We start from the raw sequence: 27775 nt of genomic DNA, 5'->3' as shown, positions 1-27775 counted from the left end.
AGCCGAAAAGGAGAGCACAATTACTGAGGTCTGTTGGCTCTATAACATCTCCAAGAAAGATACAAGGCTGTCCACTTAAAGGCTGACCTAAACTTCTGAGCAGATACAAATATCACTTTGAGAGGATTTGTTTGGAGCTACTCCAGCCGACAGAGTTGTGAGATACAGTCTTTGGCTGTTTAAGCAGCTTCAAAGTGATTCCCACCAGCCAACACACATCAGCAAACAAACTTAATTGACTAAACACAGTAAAAGGTGTTTGAGCTAGTATTGTAGCTTCTCATTCACAATTGTTGGCTAAATGTACTCCACAAATAAAGATGAATTTATATTTCTTTAAAATGTTCAGGGCCCCAGATGCAATGCACCCCGAGCCAATCTTACCTATGCACACAGGTGTGTGTTCGGAGGTTGTAGAAGGAGCCGTCAGGGCAGACACAGCCCTCCTCACACTCCTCCCCACAGTGCTGTGGGACAGAGAGGGCAGAGCATCGACGCTGGCAGGATGACACACAGGTACCGTATTGCATGGTGGTGGGACACGTGACCGCTGCAGCATTAAAGACACAATCTGAGCAACGATCTTAGAATATTACAATACCTTGTTTTTCTATAAGACAGGAGGTAAGTACCAACATCACATTTTCACTGCAAAACTTCACCATGCACTGTAAAACTGATGTTATTAAAACTGTGATTGATTGATATTAAAATGTCTTCCAAATTCATTGTGGATGCGTCGAAACACAATTTTACACATTTATATTTAGCTGTAAGGGCATTATGGTAAACAACTAATTGCTGCAATGTATCTTTACTCAAGCAACAACGTACAATAAAATCTGCCTCTGCTTTCAAGACGTCATCATTCTTGACATCCAGCTGTCGTTTAACAGTGATGGTGACGGACTGCATAGAATGCAATGTAAATACGCCATACTCACCACAGTCGGGTATGTAAGATCGGAAGTCAATAATGATGGAGAATCTCCGGCAGTGACGGGCATAGTGAGCCAGCGCGGAGCAGAGGCACGGTGTCCCACATTTGCAGGTGTCTGAGCGGCACTGCTGGTGGAAGGGTGTCGGGCTGAGGTACTCGTGACAGGCAGAGAACAGCTCTTGATTCAGTATGTCACACATCTCTGTAGAGTAGGAGGCTAAGCAGGGTGAAGCAGCACATTGACACCTTGTTATCGATCATGACAAGAGGATATCTACTGCATATCTGCCAGCATTAGACAGGTGTGACCAGGTCTAGGTTACATTACATTACATTACGGTCATTTAGCAGACGCTTTTATCCAAAGCGACTTCCAATAAGTGCGTTCAACATAGGTAGTCTAGGTCTAGTCACATATGCAGTTCTATTAGATGTTGTTTTACAAGTATTTAGTCTTTCAATAGAGAAGAGCTTTATTGCAACATGATGGTAAATAATGAGGGTAGTGCTGACAAAATGTAACCTGAATCAGCCTTACTTGAGAGTCACCTGACATACTTTGAAAACTCAAAATGTTAGAATGAGCTCAATTTGAAGACACTGAACAGCAGCACAAAAAAATATTGTGAATGTCCTTCTTGTTCCCTCAAACTCAGCCTGATCAAAGTCATCACAAAAGTAACAGGAGGAGAAAGCGAGAACTGACCAGCCTGCTGGTGTGTGTCACAAGGGTCCAGCTGAGGCGGACTCAGGTTGGATGAACAGGCTGATGAGACTTTCCAGGCATTCCCAAAGAGCGTGGGTGTGCTTTCTATCATACCCGATGGCGATCTGGAACACAGAGGGCCATGACATATTACAACAACATAAAAAAATCTGTTGCTCATCAAAGATTCTTTTGTCCACAGTGTAGTCACCAAAATGGAGATTGAGTTCCATCACCTAGCTGGAATCACTAAATGGAGTGCATCAGCTCGGCTCAGGTTCCTTACAGCTACCACTGTGAATATGACACATTTTGCTGCTTTTGCTGCTTCTTTGCGCTTGGCTTAGTTTAATGTGTCAGAACATCGACACAGATGAAACTGGCATCGAAGTCGTGTATGCACTTCAGATTTCAGATCCATGGGATGCGTTGATTTGCACATTTCCATCGAGCAGCAACACTAACTACAGACACCAACTGTGATGTATATCCATTTACAGCTGTTAGACAACATCCGCCCTTTAAGGATGGCCATTAAGATGCTGTACAGTGCAGCTCCTATTCCACTAACAGTAAATTCGTTGTTGAAACAGTGTGTCCAGTTGGGCAGTCATCTGTCGCGTCTAAAAGAGCTGATCAGAGAGCAAGGCTTTTGATGCCAAGCCACCCGCTCAGTGTGCATTACAGGGAGAGAGAGAGAGAGAGAGAGAGACCAGTTCACCATCACCTCGCTCACTCGCGTCTGAAACAGGAGTATGCGCTTTCTTCTTATCCCTGATGGAGAAGGGAGGGGTCTTAACAAAGGGCATGGAAGGGGTCAACGGTCAGCCAGGACCCACTTACAGAAAGTCATCCTGAATGTTGCCATTGAAGGTTCCGCACAGCCCGACAGTGTCATCCCTCCACATCTCATCAGCCTGAAGGTACAGACGAAACTCTTTCCAGTTGTACTGCAGGCGCAGGCCGAGCGTCGTCTTCACCTGCAGGAACATGGACGACAGCTCCTGGATGTGGAAGACATCTGGGAAAGATGAGGTGGGAAGACATTCAGATGGTGGGAGTTCATTCGGTCAAGTTGAGAGATTAAGCCTTAAATTTATGATATTATCAGAAATTCAGACTGTCTCATACGGTGATCTCTGACCACCATTTTGAGTTGAAAGAGTGCATCACTGATTCTCTAACAATTGCAAACTGCAACCAAAATCACAAAGTCTAGGAGCCTTCAGCAGATATGCTCCATAGCAATAAGAAACACGACACAAACTACTAAGAGTCAGGATTCAAAACAACACCCCTAGTAGCTATTTGTTAAAGTGTAACAAGGTGATTTAAAAGAGATATTTTATATTAAGGTAACAAGATATCTGATCACAATACCTACAAAAGGCTGTTAAAATGAGCACGAGAACACTGAAGTGATGAAAACACCATCAACAAAAGAGAATAATACTCAGAGGGACGACATTTTGTACAACACAATGCATGTGCTGGCCCAGCACAGTAGAAAGTCTGCATTCAATAGCACAGCTGTCATTCAATCCATCTCTGCCAGGCCATTCAGAGTGCTGAAAGAAGATTGACATTGGATGTGAACAATGAAGTGTGGTGATGAGAGAACAGATAAGATTACCGTCAGAATAAGGCAGGGAGATGCGGTACTGTCCAGCCATGAAGACCTCACCAACATGGCTCAGTGTGATCTCTGTCCTGGGATCCTCATCAATGAGCAGGCTAACTGATTGGATGCAAGCCCCATCCAAATTCTGAAATTGAGACAAGATGAATTGATAAAAAAAAAGTCAGACATGATTCACATATAGACAATGGGAGGGAAATCATGGAAGGAGAGGGAGGGAAACAGGGAAGGGGAGAGGTGAAAACATAATGTTCCTTTAAATATCCAGACATACAGCAAACTGTGTCATACGTTTAGTCGCATGGGTCACAGAATCATTGGCATTCATTGTCTTTTATCATTTAGTGACTATTATGTGTATTAAATGTACTCTACTTTCCACCTGTGCTACTGTAAAATTCTTCTTAAGTTTGGAAGTCTGAGCGTGCTGACAGTAAGCGATCTGCCTCGATGAATCGTCTCTTTCATAAGTGGCTGAGCTCCATTGCCGGGAGGTTTTAGCGCCCACCTCTCCCTCCCCTCATCCTTTTACCCTTCCCATCATTCACCTCGTGTTTTTGCAAAGCCTTCTCTCTGTCCAACTCCCCCCCTTGCACACACACACACACACACACACAGCACCTCTCTTCACCTCTCTAACTACAAAGCTGTACAGCTCTGTCAGTCAGGCCAGATAAGGTAATCCTGTTCAGTTGGCTGTTAGAGGTCTCGAGCCTCTGCTCTGATGTGTGGGACATCTTATATCCAACCCCAATCCCCCCGTTTACTCAAAGGCTGCTGGGAAATTGGAAGCTCAGACAGAGGCGGGGCAGAGGAAAAGAAGTTCTCAGTCTTTTGACGCTTTTCATGTCCATTATCTGTCTGAGTCTGATGTGGACGTTTCCCGAAGGCTTTCATCTGTGATCATTGCAGAGAAGCAGTGCAATCTCTTAGACAAAACCACTTGGACTCAGCAGCCATTATTAAACACTTAAAATACGATATGATCTACATGACAGGCAAAATGCATCAACTCGTAAACTGAGCCAGAACCAGGAGAATACAGGCTGAAGTGCACAAATGTTTCAAGCTGTCAGAGATGAAAAGCACTTTACTCAAGTACTGCACTTATATATATATGATATATTTATTACATACTGGTACTTAACTTGAATAATTGTGTGTGACTTTGTACTTTCCTTCATTGCATTTCAATATATGTAACAGGTTAAAAATGTCTATCCATCTTTTGCTCGTTGTCTCATTTCTTCATTTCTTTATTTTCTACTTTACTTCTGTTGTTCCTTTGCTAGTCCTTCTTCAAATGATTTGAAAGCAAGTAAATCCATGCGACAGTGGTGGGTGCATGGATTGGCCTGCACCTAAACTTAAACATTAAATTTAGCTGCATGCCAATAAATGATTAGGGCTGGGACATGATATAGTCATAGCCACCCATTGCAACACTATATATGATAAGAAATTATTTAACATATACTTTCATAACATCTTGAATACCAGACTTAAGTATTTTGTGGATTTCAGTATTTTTTGCACCACAGTACATTGTAAAGGCACTTAGTTTCAAAGGCATAAAAAGAAACCAAAAAAAAAAGTTTCAATGAAAAGAAATGTCAATAAGATGAAGGCAGATAAAGGAGAACTCACAGCTCCACAGGGGGCGTTCTGGATAGTGACTGTGAACTTCCCTGAGGTGCGACTCTTGGCGAGGACATAGTGACATGTTGCTCGGAATGTGTACATCCGTCCATCAAAGGACTGGAAATACATGTCACCTGTCACCGAGCACTCAGCTGAGGAGAGAACGGAGCACAGTTTTGTTTTCAGTTCTGGTTTCTTTCTTTCAACATTCAATCACATTCACAGTCTTCTACTGGTGGAAACTTGGAAGCACCATTGAAGAAATGTGGGTGACATGCTTTGATCAAGATCACTTCAAAAGCAAATATGGAGGGAGATTTTCATGGTCACATTTCCTGCACTGTTGCTTCTTTCTTTCTTGTGTCTAAAAAGAAACATTTTCTTTCTCTCTTTGCTTCATAATTAGAATCCTCCTTTGTGCTTGATTAGGTCTCTTCCTGGGACCAACCCCTTTGTCTTACACAATTACTGACTACACAAATAAACATGAGGGACAGTACGTTGTCAGACCACAAACCAGGGGACCTCTGATACACTTCAAACACTGCTGTGATCCACTTATTGTTGTATCCAATCTTGATATTGGGAGTTTTGCGCCTCTTTTAATCAAACTGTCCTCTGGTCCCTTACTAGGAGCCTTCCATTGTCTTTGCTTTCTTTTTAAATAGCTTCCCTACTTTCTGCCCCATAGAGCTTAATGTGACTCATGTGAGTCAGATGTGATCCTTCCCTGAATAAAAATTTCCATTTCCAACAAAAGTTCCATTTCAGTTATTGGTACTACTTAGAACTACGCATATTTCACCTTACTAAGGGAAAGGACAAACCTGGGCAGCTGTAGTCAGTGCAGTTCCACACTCCACCCACACATGTGCTGAAACAGAAAGCACAAAAGTCCGCAGGTGGCTCTGAGCGCATGAAAGACTGAGCTAATCAGCAGGATCAATGACTGAAACTGGACACAAAGAACCCAGGTGGTTACATCTGAGATTATTAACAAGAACGATATGGAGTATGCAGGAAAAGGATGATTACATTTTATGTGTGATCGCCTCGTGGCCTCCTAAAAATTAATAATACTGATATTAATATTCTGGAAACGAGGGATCAAATACTGATATTTAGTGGCTTTATCTACAAACTGCTTAAAATGATGCCGATATTGACAGCAACTCACCAGTTGTTGCACTCCTCCTGCAGCATCTGTCCGGACAGGTAAAACATGCCATGGTACTCACAGGGACAGTCAGAGGGCATCACACACGCCCCGTCTTCATAGATCAGGCCTGAGGGAGACAACAGCAGAGACACCAAAAGGAATCTTATCCAGTGGGGTTGGTTTGGAACGAAAATTCATAAAGACCGAACTGAACAAATAAATGTGTTAAAAAAGCCAATAGTCAATAAAAATATGACAATTTTGAACTCAGCAGAAACAATATACACTCTATTTTAGATAGCGGTATTATAGGTCCAGTCTTCTTGTAGGTTTATGGACATTAGAGAAGAATTTGATTGTTTGGTTGATAGTTTCAGCAAGTGAAGTACTATCAGATCAATATGAGCAGTAGAATTAGTCTTTTGTTTGTCTTTGCAAATTTGCAGGTGAGCAGAAACAACAAAGATGGCAATAACAACAAAATAATGCAAATTCACCCAATAATAGAAGGCATGATTGTACTATCAATAGAAATTACTAAAAACATATAGTTGGGGTTTTAAAAAACAACAACAGGTCTACTTTGATAATAAACAGAAAAATTTGAAAAAAAAATTGAAACAAAGCCGACACAGCAATCTCAGCCTAATGACAGAAACTAACCTTCAGGGCAGTAGCATCCATCCAGGCAGGCCAGTTTGCTGTCAATGCAAGTCCGCTCCAGGTTGCAGGATGCTGGGCAGCAGCTGATGCATTCCCTGTACTGCAGCCCCGCAGGACACGGCACCTCTGGTCACAATAATGAACATTAAACAAGACGTCAAAACTTGGTAACCTAATAGGACCTTTCGAGGTAAATTTACCTAAAGCTGAAAGCACTGAGAAACATGTACAGGATAAGGCTACCTCGGACAGCCCACAACACAAATGCTGCTGTTCCACATACCGCTAGTGTTATCAGAGGGAGACACAAGGGAGGGGGCCGACCACCTCCTACCAATATGTGGCCACCATACATGACTTTATTGTATTTACAGAGAGAGAGAGAGAAAAATGGAAGCAATATCTGATTCAGTATATGAAGTACATGAAGGTTATAAAGGAAGATCATGAAGGGAGTACTTGAAGGTTATATGAGCAGAAAAAAGTCAGCTCATTACATGGGTTCTCAAAAGCAGTTAATAAATGTAAAAATGAGATCTCGAAAATACAAACAAACATTATGCATGTGTCATCAGTGCAAAGCAAAGCCCACATACTGACTGCAGACTGTCTGCGAGGGATTCTCAAACTGTGTGCCATGGAGGGCCAAGAGTCAAACAAACAACCAGCTGAATTCTCTGATTGGCACCTCCTTGTTGAGAACGTGCAGGTTTTGAGTTTGGTTGGTCTGAAAACCTGCAAACCATTGGTTGGTCCATATTTGTGACTAGTGGCTCGGAGGAGACATACCACAGCGAGGAATGTGCCGCCTCCAGTCGTGCAATGGGTGGTCAGCATGGGCACAGGCCCGGGCGTACTCACTGAACACCTGGCATACCACATCACCATTGGGACCCGACCTTCAATAGAGGAACAAACAGAGAAGGACTCTTTGAATAGAGCCAAGAGAGGCGTGGCTTAAGAGCCAGCTAACTGAACTGATCGAACTCTTAAAGATATAAAAAAACAACCAGCGTCGTGGTGGACATTTCTCTGTTAGTGTGCAAATCCAAAACAGTTCAGAAACGAAGAGCTACAGATGAAAAGGCTGTTGTGGTCTGGGTCTAGAGCTATTCACTAATGTTCTAAGTCAGTGAGAATCATCTGATAAGGCAGATTTGTTGCCAATTGCCGGTTACTGTGACAAATAAAGAGTCTCTAAAATGTCTAGTCCCAAAACTGCTGCAGCTAATGTTACTGACATTTGTCACAGCCTGCACATTACTGGACATAGGTGAGGGAGCAGTATTTTTACTCGCAAATAACAGCTCCTTTTAGACTCAAAATGTGGCTGCTAAGTTAGAGCAACTGTGATCAGCCTAAATTCATGAGTGACACTAGTATTAATTTCTCATGGCACAGAAATGTATCAAATGTCCATAGAAATTTCTGAAATCACTGAATCTATTTAACAAGCTATACCATTGCATTTGGCATGCTGACACTGTATTACTGTGTATAATAAACTGTCCGTAAAAAGTCATAGATCCGGTTCTTTTGCCTAGATAGAAATGTCAATGTTCATCATTGTTTTACAGCTTTTTGGGCTTCAAAACAGGTAACTGATGGCGATTATTCTACAAACTTTGTTCATGAGCTGATGGGTAAATATAATGTGAATGTGTTGCTCTTACTTGCACAGGTCGTTGGAGCAGCTGGCCATGTAGGACAGCGGGCTGACGAAATCGTGACAGCTATGAAACGGCGCCTCCAGCAGCATGGCACACACCTCCTCCACTTTCTGACACCACAAAACACAAACACACAGCATCTCCCTGAATATTAAACAATTATCAATATTTCAAAGTATAAAAACTAATTATGATGTTATATTACTTGTTATGTGTATTATTTCAAGTGTATAGTAACTGATCTATTTATCAGTGAGTTGTACTTAATGTTATTTGTGTTTAATGTGTTGTCCACCATTGAATATTCTTTTTCAGGCTTGTGTTGTGATTTTAATGTTTGGTTCTTTATTATATTTATAGTTGATTTGTTGTTGTTTGATCTGAAGTTATCCAAAGCAAGTTAATTGATTGCTTTGATGAGGAAAAATACATTTTAAATAGAATAACACAAAATCAGAATCTGACTAATCAATGACATCATTTCAGTTTAATTCAATGTCAGGGCGTAACACAAATTACAAATGTGCCCTGTTCCTTACCAGCAGGAGGTGAGCATTGACTGAAGCACACGGCGAAAGGAAACCAGGCGGCACATTGGGACACTGGACCTGATGCGGCTCAGCCTCCAACCAGCTATTCCCAAACATTTCTAAATCATGAGTCAGCACACCTGGGGAAGGAGACACACAGTAGTCATCAAAACAACAATTGGTGTTTTTGCATATTTTATCCAATTAACATCAAATTTCACAGTCAAGTTGGAGGTACCAATACTGGGAAGCAAACCCGGGTCTCTATGGTGATGGACATCCTTGCCTAGATGTGCTTACACCAGCATTTGCATGTAGTTACATTTTGTCTCGTTTTATTGTCGGACACATTCTCTCACACCTCATGTTCATCCAGCTGATCTCACCATAGCTGGTTTTCAGGTCATCTTGGACATCGGCGTTGAAGTTCCCACACAGGCCACAGGTTCTTCCCACAAACTCTGGGCTGAGTTTGATGTAGACAGAGCCACTTTGTCCGTCCCAGGCCAGCGTGAAGCCATGCTGCTGCGTTACCAGCACGTACTGAGAGATTTGCTCCAGCCGCACGTCATGGATGTGATGAGGCAGCTGCAGACTGAGGATGAAGACAGTGAATCCATCATGATCCCAACACCAAGAAGTACTCAGAATTTGAAGATATTTCATATTGATGATATTGATCTATTGGTATTCTTATCATATGAACATATGATATAGATATAAACACGTATAAACATATGATAAGAACCAGAAAAAAACATCTTTCATATTTATCCACCACTGACCTTTGACCTTTGAAGGTTACATCAGCGGCGTGCAGTCGGACTTCACCCTGTGACGGCAGGAAGACACTGACGGATCGCTGACAGGTGTAAGGGGTAGAGCCACAGTTTGGGTCATTGTGGACCTGAAGAGTCAAATCAAAACATCACACCTATATCAATCTGGGACAACTCTTTTTTGACTGACAGGTTATTTATTTGCATCATACAACACAATTATGACCAAACACATGGAAAGGAGCTGTGGGAATTATTTGGAAAGGGAAAAATTCTTTTGGCATCCTTGCCAGAAGTGTGCTTTTCATTTTTTAATTGTTTGTATTTCTTACTTAAAACCATGATAAATGAAGAATGCATGAGGATCTTTCATGTTTAATTTTTTCTTTCCTGTGTAGGCATTTAGTAACTCCTGCCATTTAAGCGTAACAAAGCCGAGGTCTGTTGTGGAAGCTATCGAGGCATTGTGGGTAATTGCTGCATTTAATGGCAATTGACCCTAATAACCAGATTGCTTTTCAATCATTAAAGCTTTTCCTGAGGCTAGGAATGAACCTGGCAGAAGTCAGACCGGGGAGAGATTTTGGGAGAAAGACGCCTCTCAGTCCAAACACTTTCCTCTTCCCTCATCCTAATCACTTGAAGCAGGAATGAACCCAGACATTGTGGGAAGAGATGAATCTGCATTTTCTCCTGTTCATGCATTTGAACAAACCTGGACAACAATGCTGGCCTGGGTGGTTTCTTCACAGTCCCTCAGCAGAGTGTAAGAGCATCGACCAGGAAAGTAATAATAGAGGCCATCGAAGGTCTCGAAGTTGTATTGACCCCACGTCCTGCATGTCATCTCCCTCTCAAAGCCAGTATTTGGAACTGATCAGTGGAAACAGGGAAACAGGTGTTTATATGAGAGGATTTCCCATCAGTGTGGAAGAGGAAAAATTAAAAAATCCTCACCATCAGGAAACTCCTTACTAGTAAACCACCAATAATTGTACTTTGCATGCCTGTATTGAATATAGTGTCTTATTCCCATGCCAGCGTGGTAAAAGTAAGTGAATTGCGTATTTAATAACTAGAAGAATCTCCTTCAGTAGCACGGACCTCCACCAAAACTATCCTGTAGCTGCTTGTCAGACTTGTACAAAAGTTCAAAGGAATTTGCGATGATCCCTCATCCAAATTTCTCTGACTTCTTGCATGAACCTGATGGATTAATGTCATGCCCCCAGTTATCTATTGGGCTTAGTTCAGAACTTTGACCTGGCCTTTCTAGAACATCCGATTACTGACTTCTAAACCAATTTTGCTTTTTTCATTTCAGTACACTGTCTTCAATCTTCAGCTTCTATAAAGCTGTAGATCAGGGCCGGAGGTTCCCCACCGAGCCAAAGAGTTGTGTGTTCAATCGCACCGCAAATTTCGGAGCACCCCCCCGTCAACAAAAGTTTTGTGTTCAATCGCAGCGGCAATTAAAATTGCCCGCGATAGGAAAAAGGTTCCCCACCCCTGCTGTAGATTAAGGCGATGGCTCATTCATTCAAAAACATTAAATGCAGATGGTTTACCTTTGAGCTAGTTTACCTGTCTGACACCTTTGTCCAGTGGCCTGATATAAGCTGCAGTCACATGACTCAGACTGAACACACTGACCTCCATTCAGGCAGGGAAACGTACAGCCATCTGCTGAGAGAAGAACATCAACTGTTGCACTGTTGATCGCTCACATCGAAAACATGGGAATACATTTAGCACAATAATAGAAACACACAGACATGACAATACTTTCCACATGAAAAGGGAAAGGCTCAGAGAAACTGAGACATGGTTGTCCGTGAGTGGAAAGCGTATTGTCATTCCTTAATTTCTTGCTACCCATCTAATTCTTTCTAGTTTTAGAAATGACATCACATCTTAGAGTACTGGATGGAGCTATGGTAGATTTCCAATAAGAAAGAAGATGCGGTCTTACTAGTACGCAATATCAAATTGTTTGTTTGATTCCAATTCTCAGGAAACCAAAATCTTTCAACTTTCAACTCTGTGGGGTTAAGGAGCCCTGATACAGACGACTCCCTCAATTAATCTGAGCATGTACAGGTCAAATGTCACCATCTGTTTGCCTTCAGATGGGCGCTAACAAATGTTCTGGTCGCTGAATGCATCGCCGAACACCAAACTATGGCTCCTCATGCAGCAGTAACACCATCTGGTCAGTGAGCTTACAGCGTGTCTGTCCAGTCAGCCACGACCTACAGAGGGGCAGTGAGCATACAGCACCTGAGGGGGTGGGGCAGTGGTGATCACTCAGATACAAGCTCTTTCCCTCTGCTCAAAGCCAAACAGAGGGTTCACTTGTTGCTACGTTGAAAGCCACATTTAGCAACTGTGCACGCTCAAAATGGCATCAAGAGGCAACTGTTTGAAAACTTTAGACTTCTTCAACTGGAAATCCTGGGTGATGATAAGAGCAAACAGGTCTGCGATGCTTTACACCAACAAAAAAAAAGGGTAAAGAGAACTGTGGTTTGACGAGGGTTCAAGAATTTAATTTGGATAAATAGGACGATTACAATCAGATGTCCTGCTCTGTTACAGCCCCAGACTTGGACCAGTGTTCCATCCCCACTGCTTATTCTGCAGGTTTTTTGTTTTGGTCCAGAAGAGCAAGTGTGAGTGGCACGATACCAATGGTTATACATTAGATATTGAACTTATAACATATACATATGGGGGGGCATGCAGATCATACAGAACAGCCCAGATCACCAGGGGACAGCTAAAAAGTGAACCTAGTAAAACCCCTCCTGGGTTTTTCTCTTCTCCAATTTGTATTGCTGAGTGCAATTCTATACATCTTTTCTGTTTGGCAGCAGTTGAGGTTTCCCACAGATAAAATCAAATGTAAGCTGGGAAGCAAATCCGATCATGAGAAAAGCATTTGAGACCCATTCTGATATCAGGTGTGAACTGAAATCCATCTCAACGTGATCTAGATACAATCAAGATACTGTAAATTTGTAAAGAAGACACTCCAAGTCTAATCCTTACCACCAGGCAAAGATAAGGTCCTGCTTTAGGCCCCAGCAGCCACAGGGACCAGGGAAGAAAAAGCATGTAAGTGTATGTTTCCATCAGATGACAAGGTTATTTCTTAACAAATACGCCTCCTGTTGTTACATAAACATGTGTCATTCCAGAGTCCACTCTCTGCATTGTTCTCCTTCTATTGAATAAGAGAAATTAAGAAAAGCTAAAAACTAGGTTGTATGAATGTGTGTGTATGAAACCCACCTGTGCCTCTGCGGATCCATGGCCTCAGTCTGCCCTTCAGGTGTCTGGACAGGGATGAAGCATTGACTGGATGCTGTTCTGCAAAAGGGGGTCCACCAGCTGAGCCTTCTGGTGCGCCTGAGCTGGACCATGACTGTTGGGACCATCCTGAGCTGTTCAGCGATTCCTCTGATGGTGTTAAATCTGTTTGTGATTGGTTTGGAGATATGGAGCTGGATGATGATTCTTGTCTTGGTTTTGATTGGGTGGAAGAAAGATTGGCTGGTTTTAAAGTGGTTGGTGGTTGGCCGGGGGGTGCTTGGATAGACAGGGATGGATTGGCTGGCAGTGTGGTAACAGCTGATTGGTTAGTTGGAGTTTGGCGAGATGATGACTGACTTGATGATGTGCTGCTGGCTGTTGATTCATCAGATCGGAGTGGTGCACTACTGGATACTGACTGATTTGATGGTCTAGTGCTGTTTGGAGATTGGTTGGAGAGTGTATTGTTGGATGCTGATTGGACAGATGGTTGGCTGGATGATTGGTTGGATGAAGTTGTGCTGGCTGGTATTTGGTCAAATAAAGTCCTGGCTGGAGCTGTGGTATGTGGTGATTGACTGGCTGGTGATGTCTGGATTAGTGATGGGCTGACTGGTGCTGTCTTGGTTGTTGATTGGCTAGCTGGCGGTGTCCTAGTTGATGATTGGCTGAAAGATTGTGTTCTGGTGGGTGATTCGCTGGTTGGTGCTGTGCTGCCTGTGGATTGGTTGACCGGGGCACTGCTCTTTGGTGATTGGCTGGCTGATGAATGGCGTGATGATGCTGTGTTGCCTTGTGATTGACTGGCTGTTGTTGTCTTGATTTTTGACTGGACAGATGATGGTGTCCTGACTGCTGATTGGCTGAGTGGTGCTGTGCTGTTGGGTGATGGCCTGGCTTGGGATTGGCTGTGTGGAGCCGAGGATTGTTTGGCTGATCCTCTGGTAGTCAATGATTGACTGACGGATGCTATGTTACCTACTGACTTGCTGGATGATGCAGTGGGGGCTGCTGATTGGTCAGAGCTGAGGGTTTGTGTGGAGTTTGCTGTCCTCTGTGAGCTGATGGAGGTCAGGTTGGACATGTTGTCCGGGCTCAAGGATGCAGTGTTGTTTTCTAATGAAGCTGCTGCTGTCTGAAGGTCCTTCAAGCAGACAAACATCCACTTTTCACTCATACAAGCAAAACATCATCATGCCTAAGATTGTTTTCAAAGACTCTAAGCAAATATGTTAAATCACCAAGAGATCATTTACATATGAGTTAGAGTTTCAGAAAACTAAACAAAATGACAAAACACAGCCTAATTTGTAATAATTGCACTGAGGTTCCAAGAATTTAGTAAACAATCAAACTAAAACGAGATCAAGCTTAGCTCACAGGTGACTGATTAATACAATTTGGATTCTCGTGAGATGTCCTAAAGTTTCATAATCCTGTGTTTTGTTGGGGTGAAATTCTTCCCAGAATTACTGTGGTCGGTGCCAAACGAGCATCCAGACCGGTGAGGGTGGAAAGGCAAGAGCCTGGGAAAGAGAGAGGCCTGAGAGAAAAGAGCTGTCATCCAGGCTTCATTAATGACTCCCATACAGGGACACACCCCCGCCCCCCAAATCTACCCTGCACTTCCTGTGTGTGAGTTTTTTTGTCCCTTTCATTTCATTTCAGTTTCTAGTAATGAGTGTCAGGATCTGGAAAGAGAGCGTATGGACAAGTAATTATAGTAATACTACTTTTGATCTACATTGAAAAGGATTTATTACAAATTTAAAAATGTACCACACAGATCTGCTATCCAGTTTTATTGTTGTGTTTTCACCCAGTGCAACACCTGGGCAGCACCTTGTTGTTAATAAAAGAGAGATAACATTTACATAACAAGTAACATTGTCTGTTTTGTGTTAAGATGTTAAACAAAATAAAGATATCCTTGTTTATGAACCAAATTAGTCAAACCTCGTCCATGCGCGCTGATGGATACCTGAGCTCTCAAACCTCGGCTTTCATCTCAAAAAGCCACAATAAAGCAGCTGGTAAGGGTGTGTGCGTGTGTGTGGTTGGGGGGGGGGGGGGTATCTATGAATTATTAATCACTCATCCTATGGGAGATGAGAACAATGTGTGAATACAATCACCACGTATGTCGGGATGACCCATTGACAAACTTATAGCCTGAGATGTGACCTTGTTGTTTCCTGGGAGAAGACAGAGGGTGACGTGTACAACTAATAGCTTTGTTGTTTAGCATGACATATAGTTAAGATTCTCACGCCTCCCTGTGCCACGGGGAAACAAGACAAAAGCAACAACCACATTCAGGCTAATGAAAGCTCTGATAGGGGAAGAGCGAGACAATATATCCCTGCTGGGACCTGACATGTTTCTGTGGAACAAATGTCACCACATGGCATTGTTACTGTGGGCTCACACCCTGTGTAAAAGCCAGGCACTTATGATTGTCATTGTTCAATGGATATGAAATCAAATTTGATCGTATGTATCACCGTATCCACTTAATGGCAGGGCACTTCTTTTAAAAGACTATTACAGTCCTACCATAACATGAAGATCATTATTTTCGATGTTACCTATTCTCAACAAATACACAGATCTCCTGATTCAAAATCAGATTTCCTAGATTTCAAATCAATCAGCACAAATTCCAATATATTGCAATAAGCCATAAATGTAACAATAATTCAAACATAAATAATCTAAAACTAAAAAAGTGGCAGCATTTTCAGTTTTAGAACTGAACACAGGCACACATACAGTACATACACTATGTTCTGTACATGTGTATGTGCCGACCAAGTGTGTATATATTTGTGCCGTCTAGTTTGTACTGCATATACACTGACAGTATATATCTATAAACAAAATACTGAGCGAGATAAGACATTATCCTGGACACACTGCCAGTATGCTTGCTCTGATCTATTGTGTCTGTCTGTGTTTTGGGTGAGAGCTGCTGATTTTTGGAGCTGTGTGCGATGCGTGTCTGCCACCTGAAGTAGCTCCATCAGCATTAATGATCAATGTGGCTGCCTACCTGCCCTCCCTGGGAAGCGGTGTCCCATTTCTGCAGCTTTATCCTGCTGCTCCCGCTGCTGGGACAGAGAGAACAAGGAGAGGTTTGTTCCTGCTGGAGATTTCCCCCAACACCATGAAACCCACCAACCAGGAACATAACTAACCAACAACCAACCAACTACTCATCATAATAATAATAATTCTAAAAATAATAATATTAATAATTCGACAACTACAAACAAGTATTGACCTATAAAATGAGAAGTTATAAATTGAACAGGTCGAACAACATGTAAATAAAATAAGTATATATTATCTGAAGCATTCATTACATGAGTCCAGGACAATGAGCAGGTATTATAAGAAAGGTAACTCACTTATTAAATTCATCCCAATGAGAAATGTTCACTTGGTCAATTCCCCGGGATAGTCGCACTGAAATCAAAGACACAAACAAACGCATGAATACATAGATAAATAACAATAGATGTCAAGCCCGTACGAGCCAAATCAAGAATTTAAACAGTTAAAAACGGTTGGGGCAGCGTACGTTTTCAGCTCCTCGTGTAGCAGCTAATATTGAATTTGTTACTCAATAAAGAACACGTTTTTTCTCTGAATTTTCACAGTTTGAATCCGAGAATTATAAACTGACGGCGGGAGGCGACTCACCTTGATAAATAAGGATAAAACATAACGCTAATGAGTGACAAAGCCTCCTCCAGCTTAAATAAGGATCCATTCGTACTCCGCGGATCCGCATCAGTCGGGTTTGGACAGCATCACCTGGTGAAGAGCCTCCGCTGCTCCACGCGCTGCTCCATCCGCCTGATCCCGAGCGGCACGCGCAGCACCTCAAGAAGCGGTGCACCTGCTCATTAGCATAAAAAATGCCGAGAGGGGCACAGGGGGCGGGGCGAGCTGGAAGCTGACTGAAGAGAGTAAAAATGGTTATAGAAGAGAAATAATAATAACTAAAACAGCTAATTCTGACCGAAAATGTAAAATATGCACCCAAACCTGATGAATCTTTGCGACAGAACAGGCACGAGGACAGCAGCGCCCTCGTGTGATCAGTAGAGCATCACAGCAGCAGGGGGAATTGAAATTCATTTAGGATCAGTTGATCCTTAGTGTTGTTTAAACCAAAACTTCAGTTATCAACTATGATGTAGTCTGCTTTACATATAGTGAAGTGCACCAAAGAGATGCAATGAAATGAAGAAAAGCTTAACTCTTCTCATGGCTATCAAATACAGTTCGTCAACAACTACAGTATCCACTCCAGATGTTCATGGTCTTCAGAGGATGCCTTTTTTCTTTCTTTTTTTTAGCCCAACCTTTTGATGCCTCCATCAGGTTAAAATATTTCCTTGTACCATATAATATAATATAAAAATCTATTAGCAGGTTGCCACAAACTTTACTGAACACATATTATGGTCCCTGAAGGATGAACCATTGTTGTATTTGACATGCGAGCTCTGCTCAGAACAAATGCCAACTTTCGACAAGTCATCATCTCTAGTGCCACTCTCAGGACAAACCTAATCACTACACCTACAAAAGTGCTGAGAACTTCTAGATCAGTGATTTGTTCATTAAATTTGCATGTTGGGAAATAACAAACCGTGTCAGTGATTTAAAACTTTCTGTCTGGTTCTGTTTTCACTGAACTCACTAAACAAGGTATTGTCCTTTGGAGTGAAACCCTTGTGAGTTGGGCCCTGAGGGAACGATGACCGTGATGACCCCAGCTAAACCCAAACACAAAACTCCTAATACCTGACAGGGAACACAAGAACAAGACCTCAGACCTTTAACATGAGGCTGACATAGGCCAAGGTCAGCAGCTGCACCGGCTGTCTGGAGTAAACATGTGAAAGCCAAGCCTGGTTTCATCGGAGGAAATGCTGCCTGCGTCTGTATGTCTGTTGGGTAAAAAAGGGCTTTGACTCAGTGAAACCCTCAGAGGCCCCAAGCAGCTTTGTGCGGCCCAGCTAGAGGGTGTCTGCTTTCATAAATGGAAACGGGACCTGGATGGAAGTTTTTTGGTGTAGGGGGTGGGGGGTTAGAAGAATGGATAGAAGTTTAAAGAAGTGGCATAAAGAAGTAAAAGTGATTTTTGTTTTCAATGTCTGCCAGTCTGGATGGAAAAACTGAAGCATCTTTTTGAAGCACACAAATGTTTTGGCCATGACACACACACACACGCACATACACACAGTGCTGTGAACCAGGCGCCTCCTTTGTGCCATGTTGTCTGCTCACTAAAGGTGAAATGACACTGACACCTTCATTTGGTGGTTTGATGTAATTTTTGCTGAAAACAAGATATTGAGATGAAGACAGAAGCAATGGTGACACTGACGTGTTCATATTATCTGTTCTCATGATCTCTGATAAGATCTTGTGGCTACGCTATTAGAAATGCAAAAATCTCAACAACTGATGATAAGGATTTGTTCAGTTTGAAATAGTGTGTTTGCAAAATGACAAAGTAGCCATCAGAGCAGTGGAGTGAACCTTGTCCATGTGTGCAGGATGAGGGTTCATTTTTCAGTTTGGGTTTTTACTCGTACTTCCTCTCAATTTGGAAATTCCTAGTTCCTGAATCAGTTTGCAGCCGAGTGTGAAGCGGCTAAGGGGAGTATCAGTATCTCCATATGGTTCTCTGCAGGAAAATGGTCAATGTTCACTCCAAGTGGGGAGTGGAGTGGGTTATAGATTAACAATCATCTGGTACCTGAAAAATGCAGAGACAATTTTTAGGAAAAGTTTTTATTTTATTCACCTGCAGGAAATGTTGGGTTCAATTGTCAATACATTTACATTTAAAATGATCTAAAAGCAAGAATCACTGAACGAATTCAAAGTCAAAGTAGTGGTGGAAATAATTTGGTGGAAAACATCGTGAAAAATGTTCCATCTCACACGACAGTAGTGTGGTGACTTAACATAAAGAGCAAATACCGGAAACCTATGACCAGTCTTCCTAAAATCACCACACACACATATATTACAGAGCAAAGAACCCACATGAACGCTTTTCTCTTCAGTTCAGAATAATCAAGGCCCAGCCCACAAATTCAAAGGGTTGAGTCACAAAGAGAGCAAACATGATTTGCAAGAGCCTTTTAATATCATTTAACCAAGACGCAATCTGCAATCGTTTCAACAGCCTCAACCTACCAGTCTGCACACACAGTACTATGGCAACGATGCTATCCATGTTGCTTTTTTGGTCACAATCAATCATTTACCTTACCAAAGCTGAATGCATTTACTATGATTTCTCTCTGCACTGCAATTAAGGCATAACTGTGGAATAGGCCATACACGTAGGAATTAGATCATCAGATTCATTGTTTTATCGGCTTATGAGCTGAAGTACCCAGGCGGGGAAATGCATGAGAAGAACGATTACACTGCTAAGTCAAAGGTTTATGTGATGGAGTAAATGAACTAACGACCAGAGTGCACACATATTACTTTGTGCTGAGTTCTCTACGACTACGCTGTTTACATGGTGTCTTCAGAACTTATCTCCTCAGATTAGAATCAGTGTTTTAACAAGCATTTGAACGTACTGTATCAGCTTTGACATCTTTCTGTGCCTCCAACAGCCTTTAGTGACTCTGATGGTAACCCTCATTCTACAGCAAAAAAGCCAACCTGCCAAGGTCAAGCCTTTAAGACAATACAATCTGTACAACAAGTGAATTAACAAGTCTAAATTACAAAACGGTGCAATGGAACACATCAAGACTCCCTATTCACAGTAACACCAGCTCTCACCTGAAAATAAAAGTCGGTCGAATTTAAACTGCACATTCAGAGATCACTGAGCTGACGGTTGCACCTGCTCGTGAAATGTCCAACAATGTTGCGCAAGGGGAAGTAAAAAGTTTCTAAACCGCCTGCTTGTCTGTACAAAAGCGAGACAGCCTTATTTGAGCGTTCAATCATTTTGTTACTTGGACATTACATTTTGTCTATTTCAGTCGCAAGGTAAAAATTCATCTGCACAGGTAAATTTGATGCCCATGCAGTTTGTGGCAAACCTTACTGACATTAAAAAATGGTTTCTCCTGGTGAACATTTAATTCCACTTTAGTTTGTCTTTGGCCAAAACAGCAGTGCGTAAAAATGTGTGAAGATGGGCAGAATTGTTCGCTGACAGTTGAGTGCATTAAGCTTTATTAATAAAAATGTAAATACTCAAATTTATGTCAATTCATGAAAGCAGTTTGAAACCAAAATCATTGTTGTCGTCAACACAAGCTGGCATCATTCGGGTCCTAACAAGATCACAAAATCAGGATGACGGCATCAAGGGTTGAAAAGGAACCGCCTATACATCAGAAAAATAAAAGTCCAAAAATATATACGCAAAGACTTGTGTTCATTAATCATAAATCCACCTTCAGGAAAAACTGGACATGTAATCTTAAAATAAGATCGTTGGGGGAAAGACTGGGACAGGTCAGTTCTTTTTCTTTATCAAACAAACACAATGAGATTTGGTGGCGTTTTCAATATCATCAAATATGAAAGGCGCCCACACTAAACAGAGACCACAGCTCAAACACTTCGGACTGTAAATTAAGTCTATACAGGACAAACTGAACACTCACTCTTTATTCTTTCTGATGTGAGCTGGACATGAAGAACAGCCAGATAGAAACTACTAACCTGCCACCTTTGCCGCTTTCAACTGTCACCACGGTTACCTTTATATTTTTCCATTCGTAGATGATGTCATTTCTGTCGGGTGCAAGGTGAAGCAGCTTAGCGGAGGGCAAGCAGCCTCAAAGTTGCCGTGTGTGAACTCTGCGACCTTTTGTCACACAGTCCTGCACGCCGTCTGAGCGGCTGCGCTATCTGGGCCGGTGGTTGGCGAGCAGGAAGTCAGTGTCTTTGCAGGTGAGACAGAGTTTGAGGTTCCTGAGCGAGCCGCCGGCGCAGTAGAACGCCCAGATGCCCATCAGGAACAACAGGACGTAGGTGGGAACCAGGGAGTTGACGTACTGGGGGTTCTGGAAGGTCTGTGAGAGAGGACGACAAACAGAACCGTGAGGAAACTTTGATCAAATGGCCTTTTAGGTAAAAGGCTGTCACCATTTCTCTTCGACGACAACACTTACCAGACAGGAAATGACAAGATGACTGAGGACAACGATAGCCACTGCCCACCAGCGCTTCTTCTCACAGGCGTCAAAGAAGACGACGCCCCAGAACATGTGGAGCAGGATGATGGCCATGGTCATGAAGGCTGGAGAGGACAAGACAAGGAGGCAGGGCTCAGTCAAATGCATTGTATGAGTAATATATAATATCATCATATATTTGGATTAGAAAGTCTGAATGTGATATTATGTTGCCTAATGAGGGAAAAGTGCATCGTCAGTAGCTGTAATGTTTGTAGGATTTGGACATTTGCTGTTGATCAAACACCAGCAGCCTTCAGGGGAACACGGTCACGTCCACCCACTCCTGGTGACTACAAATAGGACATGAGAGCGTTTGTACCTGAGGACAGGAAGTAGTGCTGCGAGTCTCCATGGATGCCCACTGTTCCCGGCCCCACAGAGTCAGCCAGAATGTTCACCACTGAGAAAGCTCCACTCATGAAGCCAAAGCCGAGGCCAGACACTGAGACAGAACAACAGAGGGACATGCATCAAACTAATGATTACTAGTGGGAAAATGTAATCAGGTGAGCCCCTGAAAACAGTCTAGACGAGACTAATACTGATTAGTCCTGATGTGAAGTGCTCAGTGTACCGTAGGCCAGCTGCCGTATGGAGATGGGCATGGTTTCCTCCTGACTGAGAGCGAGGAGGCCTTCATTTGCTTTCCTGCAGGAACACAAGCACACAATCATCAGCCTCACATTCCCCAGTCCCACTGTGATGCTCATACAAGCAGAAATATGTCAGAGGAAGATGACACCAGCTGCAACAATGAGCCTGTGAGAGTTCAAAGTGAATGACGGTGGGAAAGTGGGGCAACACATGACACCAGAGACGATAAACATGTTGAGATGATGATGATGATGATGCTTTAAATATGTCTATGGTAAACTGGACAAAAGAGTGACACGAAGTTAAGTAAGATACGGGGACATGGACAAAACAAAAAACACAAAAGATGCAATAAGCTTTGCCGTTTCTTTTCCCACATACATCTTCTTAGGGCAGGGGTGTCCAACTCATTTTAGTTCGGGGCCACATTCAGCCCAATTTAGATTCAAGTGGGCCTGATTAGTAAAATCATAGCATAATAAACTAGAGTTTATTATGCTATGATTTTACTATGATTTTACTATGCTATGTCCATTTACACCCATTATATAATGGGTGTAAATGGACAAGTTTTCCCTTTGTGTTAGTGCAAAGAATTACAGGTACAAATTGCAAATGTTATTTAACTATCTTTTTACAAAACATATAATGAACAACCTGAAATTTCTAAAGTCAGTGGTTACCAAACGTTTTCTGCGGGGAAAAAACAGAACAACTTGTATGATTTTAAATGTACATACATTTCCACATCTGTGTAGAAATGTGAACTGAACTATCTCCAAAAAAGTCTTGGAGGAACGGAGTTTAACTCTGCCTGGACAGTTACAATTTGCTTTCACTGACAACAATACAGGTGATAAATAATAATAAATAATAATGAGATGAGAGAGAGACAAATTATAATAAATTAGAGTAAAAGGCAAAATATTCCATGACATTTCCAGAACAAACACGCGGCATTTACTGAAAAGTACAAAGCAGGAAATGAACGTAAAAGAGCCAGTTGGATACTGCTGTGGAAAGCTGGGGAGAGCAAATCGATCAATAAGATCAATTTGAGAAGATCGTAAGGCACGGAAAGCTCGGAAAATCACCTTTGTTAAGCGCTGATCTGACGCTGATGTGGAAACGCTGCATTTTAGTGTCGGGATGCAGTCACTTCGCGGGAAGCAAAATCGACATGCATTGTGGGAAATGATGTTTATGGACAATTTAGGCTTGAAGGCTCTTTGCTCTCGCGGACCACATAAAATGACTTGGTGGGCCGGATTTGGCCCGTGGGCCTTGAGTTTGACACCTGTGTCTTAGGGGCTCCGTAGTTTGATTTAAGATTTAAGATAGTTTATTGAAGTCATTTTGCATGCAACTGACAGCAATCACACACAATTGAAATTTGTCTTGCACCCCTACATATCACACAACAGATTGATAGATCAAGACAGCCTTATTAAACTACACATAAAGTGCTAAGTCCTCTGATGTGGAGCTCAGGATGGGAATACATTCATGTATCAGCTGTCGACGGCTTACTTTAGCAGCTTAAAATAGCCGAAGCGGAAGGTCTCCTGCAGCAGGACAGACAGCACCACACCAAAGATGAGGAGACCTTTCTGCTGTGTAGCGCTGTCCTTGTTACTGATCTGGACTGAGATGAACCAAACCAGAGAGGACAGTAGCAGAGACACCAGCCAGAAGAATGCTCTGGGAGGGGAGAAAACACAAACACATACAGAAATAATTTAGAAACAGTCACAAAAGTAAGTATAAGTGAGGAATTACATCACCACACTATGTACAAAACCATCTAAATGTTGTGGGTAAATGGACAACAACAGCTTACTCAATATTTAAATTAAGGCCCTGAATTGGTTGTGATTGGTTGTGAATTCTAAAGCCTTGTGTATGAGTGAGCTTGAGATCTGGTTTCTAATGCAGCAACATGAAGCTTGTTTACTCCATAGATGTCCTGCTATTCACAAATGGTTAAGGGTGTGGATGTTCACACGAAGATGCACCACCCAGACTATATAACTGAGCTAAAGTAGGCAACTCACATGGGACGTCCACTTATCAGATAACACACACAAGAAATGCATTCAGGCTGAAGTGTCTTTTAAGACTCACTAAGCAGTATAAAAATGGAATGGCACTCGGTATAAATGTTGATTGTGCTCAAGTGAACACATTCCTAATCACATCACACAAGCAGCTAACTAAAGCAATGAATCACTTGGTAATTACATTTCAGTTTCAGCACCAAAGTGATTGCTTGGCACCAATGACATGAAGGGTAATGGGACCACAACATCAAAATGTAGTGACACTGGCCTGTGGCTGTTAAAACACCAAGGTTATGTCTGTTAAGGTGTCCCCAGAAGATACAAATAAACTCCAGTAAAGTAACAACAGGACATCTTCGTCAAAAGCTAACTAGCTAGCGACGATCGAATATCACATTCCCGTGCAGAACATAAAGGCCGTAAAACATAAAGGGCGTCACACAGCTAATAAACTGTGGACATGGAGAAAGAAGAATTTCGTTCGGCATCGTCCTCTCCAGCTTGCTAAGATGAGCAACACAACACCATGTCCGGAAATAGAAGCATGTGCCGGGAGACGCTAGACAGAGAGCGGAGCGGAGCGACCGGAGCTCTCCGTTAGCTAGCGCACCGCCTTTAGCATACCGTGATTTCTCTACCAAGCTCGGTTGTAATGCTGGTAACGGCTTCGGCGAGGCAGATAATGTAATGTAATGGAGATGATGAGTTTAAGGCTCACCCTGCTATGAGAAAGATCACCCTGAGCGGATCCCGGGCGATGGTGAACAGGAACAGAGAGAGGGCCGGGCCGAAGGCGATGAAGGTGCAGCCGAAAAACACCGCCGCAGTCATTGTGTGGTTTTCTGCGGGAACAGTGACGAGCAACGGAGCCTCTGTCGTATCTCTTACTTTTTAAAATAGGAATTACGTTCCTTTAAAGGTGTGAAATCAAAGTTAAACGGAACAAAAAAGGCGTCGGTATCCGTCTCATGAACCTGCTCCCACAGGCTTCCGGGATTCGTGTCGTCACATGTTTGCACGTGACCAATAAAAACTTTTTTTTCATCTCACTCCATCGAATGGATCCACAACAAAGAACGTTCATTTTAAATCGTTTAATACATAACATTGTAATGAATATACGAGGATTAAAAGTCATTTTCTGTTTAGTAAAAATACATTTTGTAAAAAATAATAATAACACACTTTCTGCTTTTGTGTCGAAACACGTTTGTACAGAATCCATAAATGGTTCGCCACCGTGGTTGCCATTTCCATTGTCCGTAGAGTAAAGTAAACTGCCATGATAAAAAAATGATTGGGATGATTCTGTTACATCATTGTAAATTCTACATACATGATTTCTAACATCTCTACCTCTAAATAATGCCAACATCAAACACAACAACACACCCCGATATGTATTTTTCTTACACAAATTGCTTACAATATTAATATTATACAATATTAATGATAGTGGAGAACAACAGAAAACCAACAGGGCTGCCTGGTGAGGCGTTCAGGCGTCTGTCTCAAACATCTTCTTCCTGCCGTCCATCCCTGCCTTGTCTTCAATGTTCTTCCTCCAGTCACCTGTCTGCTTCTCCTGGGAAAAAGATCAGATATAATCATTGAATCTTCACTGCTCTCTGTTGTTGAATTTTTATGATCAGCAGTGACAAGGGCCCCTTTAAGTTTGACTCCAAGAGAAAACTAAATGAATAAAAAGTGTGCGTATACTTTCCATATCTCATGGGTATGTTCAAGGACTCACCTCCTCTTTGATCTCCTTCTTGACCTGCTTCAGGTTGGCTCTCAGGTCCATGGATACTTTGTGTTTGGACCCCAGCAGTGCAGCCAGCATAGCGTCAGCTGACATCCGCACTCTCTTCAGGGCCGGCTTCTTAAACTTCCCATTCAGATCCTGGACTTTGAGCTTAAGGTCATCAATCTGACAGACACAATGGTAATCATCTTTCACAAATCATCTGCTATGTGTGTATGAACATGCACATGATGAATTGCATGAGTAATCTTAAAAAATAGTAAAAGTACATCAATTCTATTGGTTATTTTCTGAAAAAAACAATTTTTGAATCACGTCTAACCTTAATAAATGTAAGAGCCTCAAACCATAATGTTTTCTGTGCGTGATTACACATACGCTAGAGATATTCTTTAAATAATGTGAGAGAAACTTTTAGAATCGTACCTCCTTATCAGATTTTGACACTTTGAGCTCCATGTCATATCGTTCGTCCTCCACCAAATCGATCTGCTTGTGGAGTTTACGGCACAGTTCCTAGTGAAGAGAGGGACTATGTGTGGGTAACAAACAAAGAAGAAGATAATTGTTCAGCCTACACATGGCTGAAAAAAATTCTTTCGCAAACATGACCAATATCCTGTATGTCCACATCAAAATCTGTGGGAAAAAACACTTTTCAAACATTTGTCTGACATGTATTTGTATTTTATTCAGCTTTTAGAAAGATTTGATGAAACCTGTGCTTGGGGTTCAGTACCCTGGTTCAAGTGGAGGGCTTACCTGGAGATCCTGCATGGAGCATGGGATGGAGATGGTGGGGCAGTTCTCCTCAATGTAGCTAATTTTTGTCTTCTCATCTTCCTGCGCCTCCTCCTCCAGCATCATTTGGCCAATCTGCAGCAGCAAGCTCTGAGAGGAAGAAGGGCTGATTTACTGAACTACTGTGTGCACTGTAACACAATGGTACTTTACTGCATAGTATTTCCGCTTTGGAGAATTTCTACTTTATCACTACTATATTTCAGAGGATTTCATTTTTCTGATGTCACTGGTATATATACTAGTATTTAAGATTCAGACTTTACATCTGATATGCCGTTACACTTTTCTAACAGCTGGGGTTACTCGTAATTTTGAAGTTTTACATTTTAATAATATTGTATATCTTTTTCAATATCAGAAAAGAAATCTAATATATCGGTAAAAGCATGGATATGCCCTCGCCTCGAATGTCGTGTAGAATAGTAGCCTTAAGTGGGGGCACAGACAATTACAAATAGAGAAATTAAGATGAAACAATTGAGGAAAATATCCAACTGAGTCCAGAAAGAGGATCTCCAGTATCAAGTCCTAGGGTATATGAAAGACTTTTGCCCTGATGGAGCTAGAGGAAAAGGTCATAGGGTCACCGACATCAACAGGTTTATCCCAGTGGTGTGCACAGGAAGGAGCAGATGGTAATTTCGCTAACTAAAAGGTTGCATAGTCTGACCAGAGGATCAGGTGATGTTTTGCACAAGGGCACCTCTGATGTGACACTGGGGCAAAAACTGAAGCCTGGATTTAGGCGGTGTGTCCTATTCTGGGAGCACAGGGATGCACATGGCATTTTCAAAACAGATAGGGGGAATGATCAAGGAAGCATGAATGTGCTTAATACATTTCATGTGAATATTTTGGTTCAAAGAAAGGGTCAAAGAAAGGTCAACAGGTCACAAAAAGTTTGAGGATTCATCCTCTCGTGAGCTCCAACGATCACAGCAAAATGTTGACCAGCAGACTGACCAGCATCAGTCATCAGTTGCATTACAATTACATGATCTACATAATGCAACCTTTGCTTCTCATATTTCAGCACATGATGATGATGATGATGAAGTTAGAAGTTACAGCTTACTGTACCTTGAGGTGATTCCTGCGACTTGTCGACATCTTTTTCCTTTACAAAAGAAAATCAGAAAAGGTAAATGATTAGAGTGATTCAGGAAGAATATTAAAATAATAAAAATCATCCTTAGTGAAGTCAGAAGCTTACTCTGCCATTGTGACTGCAGCTGATTTGTCCCTGTGGCCAACAGAGGAGCAG

The 27775-nt window shown here is 42.1% G+C and overlaps 3 protein-coding genes across 3 annotated transcripts in view; all 3 read right to left on the bottom strand.

The window, feature by feature from the left end:
* Positions 1 to 14168, bottom strand: part of otog (otogelin) — a 42128-nt gene extending 27960 nt beyond the window's left edge. Inside the window, exons 1-17 of the mRNA XM_076147044.1 lie at positions 13022 to 14168; positions 11312 to 11410; positions 10443 to 10600; positions 9734 to 9855; positions 9335 to 9543; positions 8958 to 9088; positions 8422 to 8528; positions 7538 to 7647; positions 6749 to 6874; positions 6104 to 6212; positions 5754 to 5800; positions 4933 to 5078; positions 3280 to 3412; positions 2490 to 2667; positions 1647 to 1771; positions 945 to 1157; positions 385 to 550 (exon numbers count right to left, since the gene is read on the bottom strand). Of these exons, the coding sequence (XP_076003159.1) occupies positions 385 to 550; positions 945 to 1157; positions 1647 to 1771; positions 2490 to 2667; positions 3280 to 3412; positions 4933 to 5078; positions 5754 to 5800; positions 6104 to 6212; positions 6749 to 6874; positions 7538 to 7647; positions 8422 to 8528; positions 8958 to 9088; positions 9335 to 9543; positions 9734 to 9855; positions 10443 to 10600; positions 11312 to 11410; positions 13022 to 14126 (3284 nt within the window). The 5' untranslated portion in view covers positions 14127 to 14168. The remainder of the gene's footprint in view (positions 1 to 384; positions 551 to 944; positions 1158 to 1646; positions 1772 to 2489; positions 2668 to 3279; positions 3413 to 4932; positions 5079 to 5753; positions 5801 to 6103; positions 6213 to 6748; positions 6875 to 7537; positions 7648 to 8421; positions 8529 to 8957; positions 9089 to 9334; positions 9544 to 9733; positions 9856 to 10442; positions 10601 to 11311; positions 11411 to 13021) is intronic.
* Positions 14169 to 19209: 5041 nt separating this feature from the next.
* Positions 19210 to 24945, bottom strand: aph1b (aph-1B gamma-secretase subunit). The gene is made up of 6 exons (XM_076146978.1): positions 24661 to 24945; positions 23413 to 23583; positions 21863 to 21936; positions 21608 to 21730; positions 21223 to 21350; positions 19210 to 21123 (listed from the first exon to the last, which is right to left on the bottom strand). Exons 1-6 carry the CDS (start codon positions 24771 to 24773, stop codon positions 20956 to 20958), a joined length of 777 nt encoding a protein of 258 aa, XP_076003093.1. The 5' UTR covers positions 24774 to 24945; the 3' UTR covers positions 19210 to 20955.
* A 168-nt stretch (positions 24946 to 25113) lies between these two features.
* LOC142996076 (troponin I, fast skeletal muscle-like) lies at positions 25114 to 27732 on the bottom strand. Its single transcript, XM_076146966.1, has 6 exons — positions 27725 to 27732; positions 27592 to 27628; positions 26470 to 26598; positions 26134 to 26223; positions 25696 to 25872; positions 25114 to 25527 (listed from the first exon to the last, which is right to left on the bottom strand). Exons 1-6 carry the CDS (start codon positions 27730 to 27732, stop codon positions 25441 to 25443), a joined length of 528 nt encoding a protein of 175 aa, XP_076003081.1. The 3' UTR covers positions 25114 to 25440.
* Positions 27733 to 27775: the final 43 nt, after the last annotated feature.

The sequence above is a fragment of the Genypterus blacodes genome, unplaced genomic scaffold, assembly GCF_046128005.1.
Source record: "Genypterus blacodes isolate CSIRO-AG114 ecotype Tasmania unplaced genomic scaffold, CSIRO-AGI_Gbla_v1 ptg000036l_1, whole genome shotgun sequence".
Taxonomy (NCBI): Eukaryota; Metazoa; Chordata; class Actinopteri; order Ophidiiformes; family Ophidiidae; genus Genypterus; species Genypterus blacodes.
This window is presented reverse-complemented; position numbering and strand designations above follow the sequence as displayed.